Source organism: Python bivittatus, unplaced genomic scaffold (genome assembly GCF_059951505.1).
Source record: "Python bivittatus isolate LINGU-HERP-01145 unplaced genomic scaffold, Pbiv_v1 ctg000610_np1212, whole genome shotgun sequence".
Classification (NCBI taxonomy): Eukaryota; Metazoa; Chordata; class Lepidosauria; order Squamata; family Pythonidae; genus Python; species Python bivittatus.
This window is the reverse complement of record NW_028277088.1, coordinates 5,856,461-5,870,669: the sequence shown is the minus strand read 5'-3', so window position 1 is coordinate 5,870,669 and position 14,209 is coordinate 5,856,461. Positions and strand designations below refer to the sequence as shown.

Here is a 14,209-nt window from a genome sequence, read left to right as displayed (position 1 = left end):
GAGCAGTTTGAAGGCATGAGAACAAAAGGTGATCACATTAAGTTGTGAAACTCAGGGTTAATGTGTTCCAACTCCCTTCTAGTAAGACTACAAGGAGAAGAATGGAAGTTTTCACTGATTTGAACTTTAGTTATTATGTCCAAACTCTAATCCGTGGATGGGCAATCTGTGTCCTTCAGATGTTTCTGAACATGATCGTCCAGTAACCTTGATAGCATGGCCAATGATGAGGATGCTGAAAGTTCTGGGTTCAGCTACTGTATATCTGGAAGGTTTCGGGTTGCCTACCCTCTCCTTAAATTATGGTTAAGCTTGCTTTGTTTGGAACAAGCCAATTTCAAAGTGAATATGTTTTAAACAAACTGTGTTTAAGATTAACCAAAAGTGAAAAGTTTTGAATCTCCTTGCAAGCTATGTTGAAGGAACGCTGGGGAAGAGACCTATGAGTACCTGAGTGTAGCAGGGCTTGTTCTCATTTCAAATTCTGGCTCTAGTGGAGGAGAGCCAGCTTATTCATCCTGTTCTTTGAAATGTTTTTCTGGGAATGTCAGAAATGTGAACAGTAGCCTTCCTCAATCTGGTGTCTTCCAGATGTGCTGGACTACAGCTCTCGCCATCCCCAGTCAGCATGGCCAATGACCAGCCTTCATTATTTTCCCTACCCTACTATGATCATTAACATTTGGTTCTTTTGCATCTTCCTCCAGGACCTGGCCATGGAGAGGCGGAGACAAGGGAATGCGTTTATTACAATGCCAACTGGGAATTGGAGAAGACTAACCAGAGTGGAGTAGAGCGCTGTGAAGGCGAGAAAGACAAGCGCCTCCATTGCTATGCATCCTGGAGAAACAACTCTGGTTCCATTGAACTAGTGAAGAAAGGATGCTGGCTTGATGACTTCAATTGTTATGACAGGTAAGAGGGAAGAGGTGGAAAGACAAAGTTCTCCTTTCTCTGTTCATGAAATAGAGACATTGCCCTAAGCTCTGTTTATGAGTTCATGTGAATGGTGACAAGTAAGCTTTCAACAATGGAATCTTTGCTAATTTGTTCATATTCTTAATGTAAACAACTAAATTAGAGCTCCCCCCTATTTCCTTTAGGAGTTTATCATGGGATCAGAGGGTCAAAGTGAGTAAGGCATTGGAAGTCTTATAGTGACCAAAGTGTAAAGGCAGCCACTTGATTTGCGTTCTTCCTGGTGCTGAAGTACGGATTTACAAAGCAGTTCAGAGGTGTCTCGTAGCAGTGTTGAGTCATAAGAGTGAAAACGGCAAACAATATGGCAATATAGTACAACCTCAATTTTACAGTTGGGAAAATGTCTGTCAAGTACAAATATCTGTTAAGTGCTAATGTATGTAATTTTATGTAATTTACACCATTTATGCAATTACTTAATTGACCTAATTAAGGCATCAATATGCATCTTTGGGGGGATTTCCCTAATTATGCAAATGAAGAAAGGGACACAACTGACATAAATTACATAAAATGCATCAGTTATGGATTGCTACAGAAACCATGGACTTGTTATTTGGGGGTGAAGTCTGAATTTTGTCCATTGCATTCAAAGCTCATTGAATTGTGTTTGGAGGGTGCTAGGATCGAAATTTTACTGCATGTATTCTATCTAATAGTTCTGTTCATAGTTTCTATTGTTTTTTACTTCCTTCAAAAGTTTTTCCTCTTTCTGTCCTTCATAAAGCACATTTTGAAACAAATGGTAGATTTGATTGGTTGAACTGATTGATTGATTATATGCCATCAAGTAGTTTTCAACTTTTAGTGACCACATCGATTTTCTCCATGACGATCTGTCCATAACCTGGTAATTCAGGTCTTCCAAGGTTAGAACTGATTGACGCTTGGTTAAATAACTGTTCCTGCCTTTTTAAATATACAGAGAAATTCTGATGACGATTGGTTTTTTTCCTTTGCTGAAATATGAACAATTCATAGAAAGTATGCATGTGGCTACTTTTGGATAAAATGCAATTTGCAAGTTCCACATCATTAGTCCATCTGTTGTATTCCAATTTTCTTTGGAACTGGTTACATCCCAGTTATCTGGTTGTATTCCAGCAGACTTTTCCAGCATATCTTACATGTCTGCTCAGAAGGAAATCCCATTGAATTCAGGGGGCCTTACCTCCAGCTACATCTAAGATTATAGCTTATAAGAATCACTTAAGAAGTCTCTTACTGAGATTTTCCTTCACAAGTCTGTTTGGCACAGATGCCCCCCTGCATGCAGTGTTTCCCCATTTCATCCATTGGAGGGTATACTGGGATGCGGGTGGCGACTAGCTGCTTATTACTTCTCAAATACTTGTATATTGACAAAGAAAAGAACAGAACAAAGATTGGAGAGTGAATGGCAACAACACTGCTGCTGATAGATTAGATTAGATCTGATTAGATCGCTGACGTTTAACATATGAAGCCAGAGGGTCTCTCTGTTCACAGGTGGGCTTTGGGACTCGTCTTGCTTTTTCTGCAGTTTTTAAAACTTAGATTAAGGTTTATTTCCGGTTTCTGTGTCATTTCCATGAGCTGCTGCTCTTAACCCAGGCTCTTTCTGAACATTTAGTTTCTGTTCCTTGTCATTTCTTTGCATTTTCAGCTTCTAAATTGGTTTCTCGCAGGCACCATTTCTATACCATCCTTTTCTACCCAAGATTTTCTTCTTTTTTTCCCCCCCTGAAATTGGATTTCTCTGGTTAATACCATCGGCACTCTTGCAGCTACAGATCCGTTAACCTTTTCCTATTCTTCTCCTCTCCTTGCTTCTATCCAAATTTTGTAGACCAACAGAGGAAGATGGTTTTTAACCTGTTTTTTGGTTTTTTTCTTTTTTGTGCCTTCAAGTCATGTTTTTGACTCCTGGAAACTGCCTGGACTAGCCCCTGCAGTTTTCTTGGCAAGATTTTTCAGAAGTGGTTTGCCATTGCGTCCTTCCTCGGGGTGAGAGAGAGTGACTGGCCCAAAGTCACCCAGATGGTTTCATGGCTGAGATGGGACTCAAATCTCATGGTTCCCCAGCATGCTAGCTGAGGAATTCTGGGAGCTGAAGTCTACGCATATTAAAGTTGCTAAATTTGAAAAACACTTCTGTCAAGTCTGATCCCGCAGGTAGGAAATTGTGGGTTTTAGCTTATATGATATCTACTCTATATTAAGTGTTTCTATAAATAGTATTATATTGTGATGACTAAGAATCTAAAACCAGCTTTTCTCATTGCTATTCTTGTTTGAGGTTTTCTCTTCTAAAAGCAATTCCACATTATAAAATATTATTTTTACATAATACAGTTATTGATTCTTTTAAAACTACAAGTAATTTGAAAAACAAAACCAAACTTGTGAATTCAATTCAAACAAAACTATATATGGACCTCTAACCAGAAAGTATCCTGTGTCCTTTCTTGTATTATATCAGATCCTGTTTGCTGGCCTCCATCTCTTTCCAGTTATTTTTTCCCTATATGTGATATGATAAAGGTTAATTGCTGTGTAATTAGAAAGCGTGACTGTTTTGCTGTTTGTGGCTCCCAAATCCTCTTTCTGCTGTCCTTGCAACTTTAACTTTTTAGACATAGTAAAAAACAAAGCCCAAAGAGAGAAAGAAACGAAACACAACTCTTTATTGTATGCTTTTCTGTGCTCTTGAACGTCCATTTTTATGTAATCCAAGAACAGTTTATAAATAGATACTATAGGCTTATTATTTTGTAAAACCAGGTTACATCTAAAACTAAAGAAGATGATGAAATACATAGTATTTCCAGCCAATATTCAGGCATCAAAAGATGTATTAACTGAAGTTATTGTATTTTTTAGCAAATAATGAGTACATTAATTGTTTTTAAAATTGTATGCCAATCAGAGTTGCTATGGAGTCAGGTAGCCTTACAGTTTTAATGGATGGATGAATGACTAAATAAATAAATACATATTGCAGTTCATCGAGTACTAACATAATTATAATTTGATCCTATTAAGTGATCTAAGAGCAACATTCAACATTTCACCCACATTCCCCCAAAATGATTGCCTGGCTATTTTTAGGTTTTGGATTCCACATAGTGTTAATTTAGCATGGCTTTGGGGATAAGTTCCTATTGCGCAATTAACATCTAATTAGAAGTGACAGATAAAAAATCCTCAAAACTACAATTAAAACAGGCCACCTGCAAAACCACACATACGTACTCAATTGAAAGAACCCCTTAAGAGTGGGTTCACGTGACCCCCTGGCCCAATGCCCAAGGGGAAAACCAGGTCTTCAACACCTTGTGACAGGCTGGCAGGGTCAGAGCCATCTGGATCCCAGGGGAGGCTGTTCTGCAGGACAGACATAGCAACAGAGAAGGCATGCATCCTGGGTCCCATTAGGAGGTGCTGTTTAATAAAAAGGAACTGGAGTGTGCCCACCTTGGTCAGATCTTGTAGGACTGGCAGAAATAACTGTAAGACAGGCCCTGTGCCATGACAACCAGCATCTACCTTTATTCATCCATCCATCCATCCATCCATCCATCCATCCATCCCATTCAATTTCTATGACCACCCATCTCAACAAGTGACTGGGTGGTGAATAAAATTAAAAATAAAAATAATTACAATAAATTGATCGTTTACATGCCATCAAGTTGTTTTCGACTCCTAGGGACCACATACTGTAGGTCTATCGATCTATCTCTATCTGGTTGCTAGGAGTACAATAAATACAAAATTTTAAATACATAGCTGAGAATATAACCAAGAAATGAGTCCCCTGCACACACTCAGGGCCCCAGGCCTGGGCACAGAGCCAGGTCTTTAAGGACTTACGGAAGGCCAGCAGAGTCGGGGCCATCCTGATCTTTGGAGGGAGAATGGTCCATGGTGTGGGTGCTACAGCAGAAAAGGCACATCTTCTAGGCCCCACCAACCGGCGTTCCTCAGCCGACGGGACCTGAAGCATTCATGTGCTGCCGAATCGGATCGAACAGGTAGAAGCAACTGGGGACAGATGTTCCTTCAAGTATTGCTCTTGAAAGCTTACTAAGAGCCAGTGCAACTCACAAAGTAGTGGTGGTGTTACATGGACATATTTGTTCCATAACGTGCTCTTACATTGTTGGAAAATTGATTTCCAGGTCAAGCGATCAATTAATTTTGGTATGGAAGATTCAGATTCATCAATAAATAGCAATATATCATCTGCAAATTGGACCACTTTATGCATGTCACTCTTCTACCTAATCCCTGATGCTAGTTACTAAGCGCCAATCAAACAGTAAAAAAAAGAGTGAGAACAACTGTCCTATGTTTCTCCCTAATAAAAAGGAGTTAGAAAATGTTTTTAGAAGAGTATTAAAAATTGCAATCTATTTTAAATGTGAGTGAGGAAAATACTTTTTTATTAGATGTTGCTAATGCATTTTATCAAATCCTTCTTGAGCCCAATGAAAGTAATTCTAGTTTGGAGTGTTTGAAATGACTAGATTTACTAATAACCTGAAATTGTCAGCTTGCCAACTAACAATATCTGCAACTTGATCAGGATGTTCCAAGCTTGTTAAATATCTTATTAGCAATAAATGTGAGGTAATATTTTGATATCTGCATCCATTAATGAAATAGATCTATAATTTGGATGGTGTACAAGATCTTTATCGAGGTTAGGAATGACAGAGATAGGACTTTCATTAAGAGTAGCTGGTAAAGTATCCGATTCAATCGCATGCTGATAAAAAGTTTTTTAAAAATCATGTTTTATGGTGTTTCCTTTGGCAAAATTCCTCAGTTGCAAAGAAACCACAAGGGGGCATGCTCAGATATAATGGACCTGGAGGAAAGATGAAGAAATTACAGAATTTCTTCATCCAGCAGAAGCCAGGCACCCTCTGAATATGATCACTGAAAACTGGTGGCATGATTTCCCACCCGTCTGAAGCAGGAAGCACATGAAAACTGCAGCGTAAGCCCTGGCATAGGTCTCTGAGCATTAAACAAACCCCACAAAGGTCAGCCACGTCCACCTGTGTGATACCACTCCACCCACTTGGTAGCCCTCTGCCCCAGAAGTTCCCCATTGTTGCGCTAGGACAGTGTTTCTCAACCTTGGCAGCTTCATGATGCGTGGACATCAACTCCCAGGATTCTTAAAGTTGCCAAGGTTGAGAGACGCTGCGCTAGAGCAAAGAAGGAAAAACGGGGGGCTCTCCCAGCATTCCTCACCAACCCTATTGGCCCCCACCCTCCGAGCACTGAAATACATTTATCTGTGCTGGTCCACCGTAAGAAGGTAATCTGTGCTGAAAAACCAGGGTTCATTTTACAGGGCATGCTACCTTCAACTCGGTGTCTCTGTGTTAGGACAAACATTGTCTGCTTTTCCTTGTAATTGTAGAATCCAGGAAAGGAAAGAACTCCCAGGTGTTTTTGCACAATGAAAGCGCCATCATTTCCAGCACGCTCCGTAGAATGTCCTGTACGTGGCAAACAGTGTGCTCTTCCAAGACTTGTTTGCTGCAAAAAAGGAGAAATTAATCATTCAAAGTGGCAATCTAGGGAAAAACAATTTAGGGTTGAGGACTGAATGGGTGGAATCGCGGGCCTGCTTCTGAGTTACTGTTGTCATTTAATTGTCCATTTCAGGATGTCTACACAAACATCCGCATTCTGTTTTCCCCCTCGGTGGTTTTATTTTTGATGGCTTCAGCGAAACCTCTCAGCTGCATTCGTTTTAAATGTACTCAGTTGTTTTCTCTTTGCTCCAATAATTTATTAAATGTTTACAACTGCAACAACAGTAATAGTCATGGTAGCAAAAAATTAGATATGCAACAAGAATGGGACAATGTCCATTGCTGTTTGAAAAACAGATATATTGGGCAGTCTGAACCTATCAGGCATTGCATTTGAAGTGGGCCGATGGTAGGAGCATTTTGTTCAACAGGCCATGATTCCGTCAAGCATTCCAGTCGTCAGGAATGGGCAAAGAAGTTTCTGTTTGCGCAAGTGTGTGGAGTCTTTAGAGTTGCACAAGCAAGGTATTTGGAAGGACACCTGGAGAGCAGAGGTAGAAACCTGCCCACATGTTTGCCTGCCCACTTGCCTATCTAGCTAAAATGCCATTCTTACCTGTGAATAAACTAAACATAGACATTGGTACATAAATCAGGGTAAAATTGCCTGTTTGTGAGGAATGGCAATTAGAGGCAGCTGTTCTGGTCTGTCTGCAGATTATCTAAGGAAATATGTGGATGATCTGAGAGTATCACTCCTTTCATTGTTGTTGTTTATTAATATAGGTAGTCCTTGACTTTTGACCATTTGTTTAACGACCGTTCAAAGTTATGATGGTGCTGAAAAAAGGGATGGCTGGTCCTTGCACTTACAACCGTCGCAACATCCCCACAGTCACTTGATCAAATTTTGGGTGCTTGGCAACTGGCATGTATTTACGACAGTTGCAGCGTCCCAGGGTCATGTGATCACCATTTGTGACCTCCCTGGGGGGCTTCCGACAAGCAAAGTCAATGGGGAAAGCTGGATTCAGTTAATGACCATGTGATTTGCTTAACAACTGCAGTGATTTGCCTAACAACCACAGCAAAAGTCATAAAATTGGGCACAACTCACTTAATGACTGCATTGCTTAGCAATGGAAGTTCTGGTCCCAATTGTGGTCGTAAGTTGAGGACTACCTGTAGTTTGAACAGAGGTATAGGTATTGTTCTCTGGGCCCCAAGGCAAACTTTTCTCAGATGGTCCCCCCAAAGCAGGTAGCACTCAAGTACCAAGCCCTTGCCTCAGCCAGTGGTGATTGAGGGTGGTGGGAGAGGAAGATTGCACGCTCGCCTCTTCCCTAAGTCCTGCAAGGATCTCAGTCACCCAAAGTTTTCCTTTTTCTTCCCCTCCCATTCAGAAGACTCCATCTCCCCCCCCCCAAATTTGGCCACCTCAAAGTTATTTTCTCTAAGGGAGTATTTTTCAACCTTGGCAACTTTAAGATGTGTGGACTTCAGCTCCCAGAATTCCCCAGCCAACATTTTTCAACAGGTTGAAAAACATTGCTCTAAGGCATACTGTATCTGGGATGCAGAAAATCCGAACACACTAGAGGGCAGCGACAAGGAGAGGGTTTCTTGGCTGCCATCTACATTTTCATAGCTCAGGTACAGGCTTCCTGTGCTCTCCCTCCTCACACCTGAGTTACTAAGTCTAGGCTGCAAAAATTCAGATGACTTCGCTGCCATCCAGTTGTTGTCTAGATTTTTGCTGAAGGCATGGGGCAGGAAGCAGGCTGCCCACCTGCCTTCATTATATTTGCTAATGGTTTTGAATTATATATAGAAATTGCAGAATATTGACCTGGTCCTCTCAGGTAGACTCCATTAGCCAGGTATTTTAAGCCTGACCAGCCAGCAGGAAAATACGTAGAGGTTGATTTTGAAGGAAATCTACTTCCAGTAATCAGAGTCCATGTGGCAAGGCCATGTGCATTGTTAAAGGAAGGTTGAGGTTTTCAGGGTAGAATCAGAGCAAGAACAGGATGCAACCAGAGCTAGCTATGGCGTACTTCATAGCAAGGCTCATGGCATATAATGTCACCGAGAGTTGTTCCAAAGCCAAACTCCTTCTGCCAGAGCGTTGCTGGCATGGATCGATCCTGTTTTCTGGCACCTCTGCCTATCAGATGCTCCAGGCAGTTGAGCGCTCTTCTGACTCCTGGTTGCCCACGTGGTGAGACAGCGGCAGTCCCCAGTGCTGGGTGGATGAAGCTCTGGTTCATAGATGGTATCATTAGGGGCAGGGGTGATGGATCCTGATGGCATCTTACCAGTGTTGCTAGGTTAGAGAAGGATGTGCTGAATACAGCAAAGGAAACAAAACTGAACTGCAAGAAATGTTCTCCATTTAGAAGAGAGCTGCCGGATACATAGATGAAGTGCTTCTTGTCATAGTTAGCTTTCGAGCAATTCTTCTTGGGCATTTGTTCTCCAAGGTACTCGTTCGTGCTCTTCCCAAGTGAGGCACTAACCATGAGTTCGAACAGCTATTTGTGCCAATAACTCACTTGATATAGTTTACAGAGCTTTCTGCATGATAAGCTGGAATGCAGCATTTGATAGGATGAAACCGCAGTTGCTTATCATGAACTGTGTTTTCGTATTGCATCAACTTGGCTCCTGGCCTGGCCAAGAGGGCAGGTCAGGCTGCCATATAAGAAGGACACTCATAATCCTTGTGATTTCCATGAAAAGAAAAAAAATACAAAATTATTTTGCAACCTATAAGAGATTGGTTTGTAGATTTTAGTAACAACCGTGGAAAATGGGAGAAACAAGTTAAAATTAGTTTATAGCAGTGTTTCTCAACTTTGGCCACTTTAAGATGTGTAGACTTCCAGAATGGCTGGCTGGGGAATTCTGGGAGTTGAAGTCCACATTTCTTAAAGTTGTCAAGGTTGGAAAACGCTGGTTTATAGTGATGAGCTGATAATCATACTGGATGGAAATATGAAGGGTTGTCATGTTGAGTAAGGCCCTGTGGAAGAAGGGGTCATTTGCTTATTGACCACTCTGTTTCTCTGTTCTACATGTAAAGAAAAACGCCAGGAGCAACTAATCTTTCAGGTGGCCTTGTAACATAAAGACACTGCTGGTGGTGATGCCCTGGAAAAATTATTGCCACTTCATTCTCCTTTGTTCAAAACACAGAGCAGAGATAATGTGTGGGTGTATACTCTTAGAACACAAACATATTGTAGCTATATAACTATTATATTAGTACTATACCTTTACTTCCTGTAATTTGACCTTCTGCAAATTTTGTTTAAGCTCTTAAGATCTCCCACTAGAAGTTTTGTTCCTTTAAAATCTTTTATAACAAAAGATACTATGCATCAGCAAAATACACAAAAAAAATTGCTTGTACAGTGAAGCAAGTTCAGTTACGAGGGCAATGCGGGAATTCACTGGCTGAGCTTCTTTTCCTTTGTCTTATTTAGGCAGGAGTGTGTGGCTACAGAAGAGAGTCCTCAAGTATTTTTCTGCTGCTGTGAGGGGAATTACTGCAATGAAAAGTTCACTCACTTACCTGAAGTTACTGGCCCAGAAGGTGAGAGTCTTCTGTTTTGTCAAGACTATAAATCTTTGAACCCAGTTCAGTAAGTTCCTGCTAACCTTGAATTCCTAGCTAGGCAGTAGAATGTGGAATCTTAGGGGAGTGACGTTTTAGATTAACAACTTTAAAAATTGTGCAAGTTACCTTTCTTTTCTTTTTTAACAGAATGTAGTTGTTTTCCAGCACCAGGTGAAATACATTTCGATGCAGTTTTAGAAGACAAAAGCAAAACAATTCCCTTCTTTCCTAGAATAATGGGGTAGATTGTGGCAGGCAGAATATTTGTGGGAAGAGTTGAATTAGCAAGAAGGCCATTGCTTGAGTTGGAAGGGATGGGTTGAAAGGTCCACAATCACAGAAAAGGAGTGCTCAACGTTTTCATGGTTTGGTTCATCCAACGTCCTTGTCTCCTCCTCCTCCTCTCCTCCTCCTCCTCCTTCACAAAATGTGGTGTTTGTTTGTTGGTTGGTTTCTATTTTAGGTTAGGGCCACCTTTAATGGTAGCTCAGGTCGCATTGTTTCCTAGAATTATTTTAAGGGCATAGCAGGAGGTTGGACATTGGTGATCTAGGAGACATGCAGTAATCAGGCATGCAATGCCCACCCAAGAAAAGAGTTAAGTTGCCTATATTTATAGAACATAATGTTCTTCTTTTATGGAACAAACACATTTGCCTGCTCTTCATCATGATGAGATACAATTAATTAAAGAGTTGAATCAAACTTCTTGAGACCATTTAAGTAATGAGCAAGTGAGCTGGTGCAATCTGCTGAGTCAGTATCTGCGGACTTCTTCCATAAACTAGCAGAGTGAACATGCTTGATGTCTAGTTTGATGTAAGGGGAATAAGCCAGAAACATGGAAAGAGGGGAGGCAAATGATGACACGTACGTAGTGATGCCATGATGCAAATGACATGGCTGAAGTACTTGTGTCAGATTCCATGACACAAGTGCTAAGTCACATATTTTGTGTGATAGAGTCATGACCTGTGTTTCATCATTTCATTGTCACGGCAGCTTGTTACAGATGCTGCTGTTCAGAATCTCTTGCTCTCATGACACGATAAGCATCTTGAACTAACGTCAGAAAAACTACAGTTTGCTAACTCCGCCCACTTATGGGACAGTCAGTGGACGTGATTGGATCATTGTGGACCAATGGGCTGTTCATTCCTGCCTAAGCCACTATGCTGGCAGTTTTGCTTTCATGTGTCAGCTAAATGTGCTCATGATGAAAAATATTGGTCCCTAATAGGCCATCTTTCAGAAGTTAGCTAAGATCAAAGAATCCTGGAATCTGCTGTAGTCTGTTAAATGATACGTGTGTGCATCTGTAAAATCTTTTGATTAAAATAACATTTTAAAAGCAACAATATACTTTTCTAAATACTCCTGTTAGTTTCTTTTAACACAATTAAAGCTAAAGGTTAAATACTGAGATTCCAAGGTAATAGTCATTAGATACCTGAGCCTGTCTGATCATGTCATGAGGCTGGGGGATTTGCACACAAACTCTACTTTCTCCCCCCGCCCCTTTCAAGTGGACTTTTCCTTGGAGAAAAATGTACTATAGGCTGCTAAGCACTGTAATTTTGGGGGAAGAGTTGCTCTTCATGAAAGTAGGGGAAAAGATAGACCTTTGGAACTTACAGATGCTTAAGAAAAGTGTAGCAGATATTAACAGGGGCGAGCACTAACATTCAGATCAAGTTGGTTGAAATATTCATGCTAGGACACCTCCCGCCCCCCAAAATCAATATCAAAATCATATTACATTCTAGAGCCAGACAAAGCAAACTCAAATGAATCATGGCAGGGAGGTGAAGGAACACAAAGCCAGAGCATATGTTGACTCATATTCTGCAGCCATCTCCTCCCCCCACACTTTTGTTTCCTTGTGTAGAGTTGGTGGGAGGCTGGGAACAAAATAGAAAAAAGAGTCAAGCCGGGGCTAGAAGTGAGGTCCTGAATGAATATGTAAAAGATAGGAAGAGACAATGGTGAGGAGAAAAAAGTTTCACAAATGGAAAAGATTTGGCCAGAGAAAAATCTGTATTGGTCTTCATTGGTCTTAACTTCAGGAAGTTGAGAAGAATCCATAGCCATGTGGCAGTCACCTAAGGTGGTTTCACCAGGGTGAAGAACATGGTTCTAACTTCTTCCTAAGTAAGATGATGGTGAAGTGAATAGTGGATTTAATATCAAATGTTGGTTGGAAATTGTAGCAGCTCTAGGCATGAGCAGATTGCTGAAGAAAGATAGCCACAAATCTAAGAACTGGTAATTTATGATGTTAGTGCCTTTCCTTTATCTTGTAAACTACCATAAAAGTCTGGAGAAGTTGTGGTTTCCTTTTTAATACAGAACCTTGTGATTTTGGCAGAGTGTGCAGATTATGGAACCAACTGAAGGGGAAAATGAACCCATCACCACCTTTTGGCTCTCAGTGAAATGTTTCCATGTCAGATCACTGCTTCTTCACCCAGTTGTTTGTCATCTGCTCCCATAACACACACTACAATTTATTGATGATATACAAATATAATATCTGCAGTCCTTCCCGCAAACACTCTGTCTCTCTTTTTGCCCTGCCCAACTTATTAGAAACGTTTTGTTTCTGCTTCCCAGATGCTGAGAGGTGACTTGGGACAGCTCAACATCCCAAATGCTTCAAGGGATCCAGATGTCATCTTTTTCCATTGGTAGCCCTTCTGTGTTGCTTCCCCACAAGCTTTTTTCTTACATATACATACACTGAAAAAAGAAGGGTCAGGGAGACAGGTGGAATAGATACATGGTGTTTCCTGATACACAAGTGGCCTTAGTTTCTTTCTTGCCTTGAAGACAGAATGTTAGAGACTGACATAGCAAGGTGGGTCTAATATTTGTGTCTGGTCTAAGCAAGGTCACTATCTTCTTTCTTTTTCAGTGGTATACGAGCCACCACCTCCGACTCCCTCCCTACTCAACATTCTGGTTTATTCCTTGCTTCCCATCATTGCCCTCTCGATTGCCATCTTGCTGGCTTTCTGGATGTATCGTCACCGCAAGCCACCATATGGACATGTTGATATCAGTGAGGTATGTAAGGTGGGAGAGATTTCTGATAAAGTAGTAATCTGTTCAAGGAGCCCAATGCCCTCTCTCCTTCCACTGATGGAAAATAAACTGAATTTAAACTTGAATGTGTAGACCAGAGATGTACAGTCTGTAAAAACAAAGCAAAAACTAGGCTGCAAATGATGGCCCATCCTTGCTGGGGTAGGTACATAGCATGCAGTCCATGGGCTTCCTACTCCTGGTCCAGTCCTCCAGACGGAATTGTCTGAAAACTGCTCTTTTGAGGAAGGAAAAGATGTTCTGTAGACATCTTCTCAATTTGTGTTAGGGATGGCACCTGCCAGTTCAATAGCAACTCCTGCTATAAATTCCTCCATACACTGTAGCTTAGTGAAATGATAATACTTCAATTTTATATAATTCATATCACCCTCTACCTTTTTTTCCTAGGACCCAGGACCTCCACCTCCTTCTCCACTGGTTGGACTTAAGCCATTGCAGTTGTTAGAGATCAAGGCCAGGGGACGTTTTGGCTGTGTCTGGAAAGCACAGTTGATGAACGACTACGTGGCAGTGAAAATCTTCCCCATACAGGTGAATTACTTGGATACATTGGAATACATTGGAATTACTTTCCAATACCATTTGGAGCAGGGTAAAGCTGTTCTAGGATTCTGGTTAGCAGTCTTCCCAAGAGCCCCATGTTTTAGGCCTTCAAGGTAGGCCAAGTCTATAGAGTAGGATAACCCAAACCTGAAAGGCTGTCAGTTTCTTTCTGCCCCATCTTATACCAAACAAATCAAGGCAGGGTTATTTTGAGTTTATTTCTCACACTTCCAGTTCCTCAGGGCTGAGTTGCCATTTTCCTCCCTTATAGGTTCACTGCTCTTGTCCCCACTTTACAAAGCCAGATCTCCCTTGTTTCACAGGCTGCAACCTAGTTGCATGATTCAAGACATAGCCAAATGGCTTCGGGGTCCATTTTGGACTGCATGCTAAGCCATTATTTATTGTATTAAGTGTG

The 14,209-nt window shown here is 41.1% G+C and overlaps 1 protein-coding gene across 1 annotated transcript in view; it reads left to right on the top strand.

The window, feature by feature from the left end:
- Nucleotides 1-14,209, top strand: part of ACVR2B (activin A receptor type 2B) — a 121,471-nt gene that overhangs the window by 80,572 nt on the left and 26,690 nt on the right. Inside the window, exons 2-5 of the mRNA XM_088150279.1 lie at nucleotides 708-915; nucleotides 10,007-10,116; nucleotides 13,055-13,206; nucleotides 13,636-13,779. Of these exons, the coding sequence (XP_088006405.1) occupies nucleotides 708-915; nucleotides 10,007-10,116; nucleotides 13,055-13,206; nucleotides 13,636-13,779 (614 nt within the window). The remainder of the gene's footprint in view (nucleotides 1-707; nucleotides 916-10,006; nucleotides 10,117-13,054; nucleotides 13,207-13,635; nucleotides 13,780-14,209) is intronic.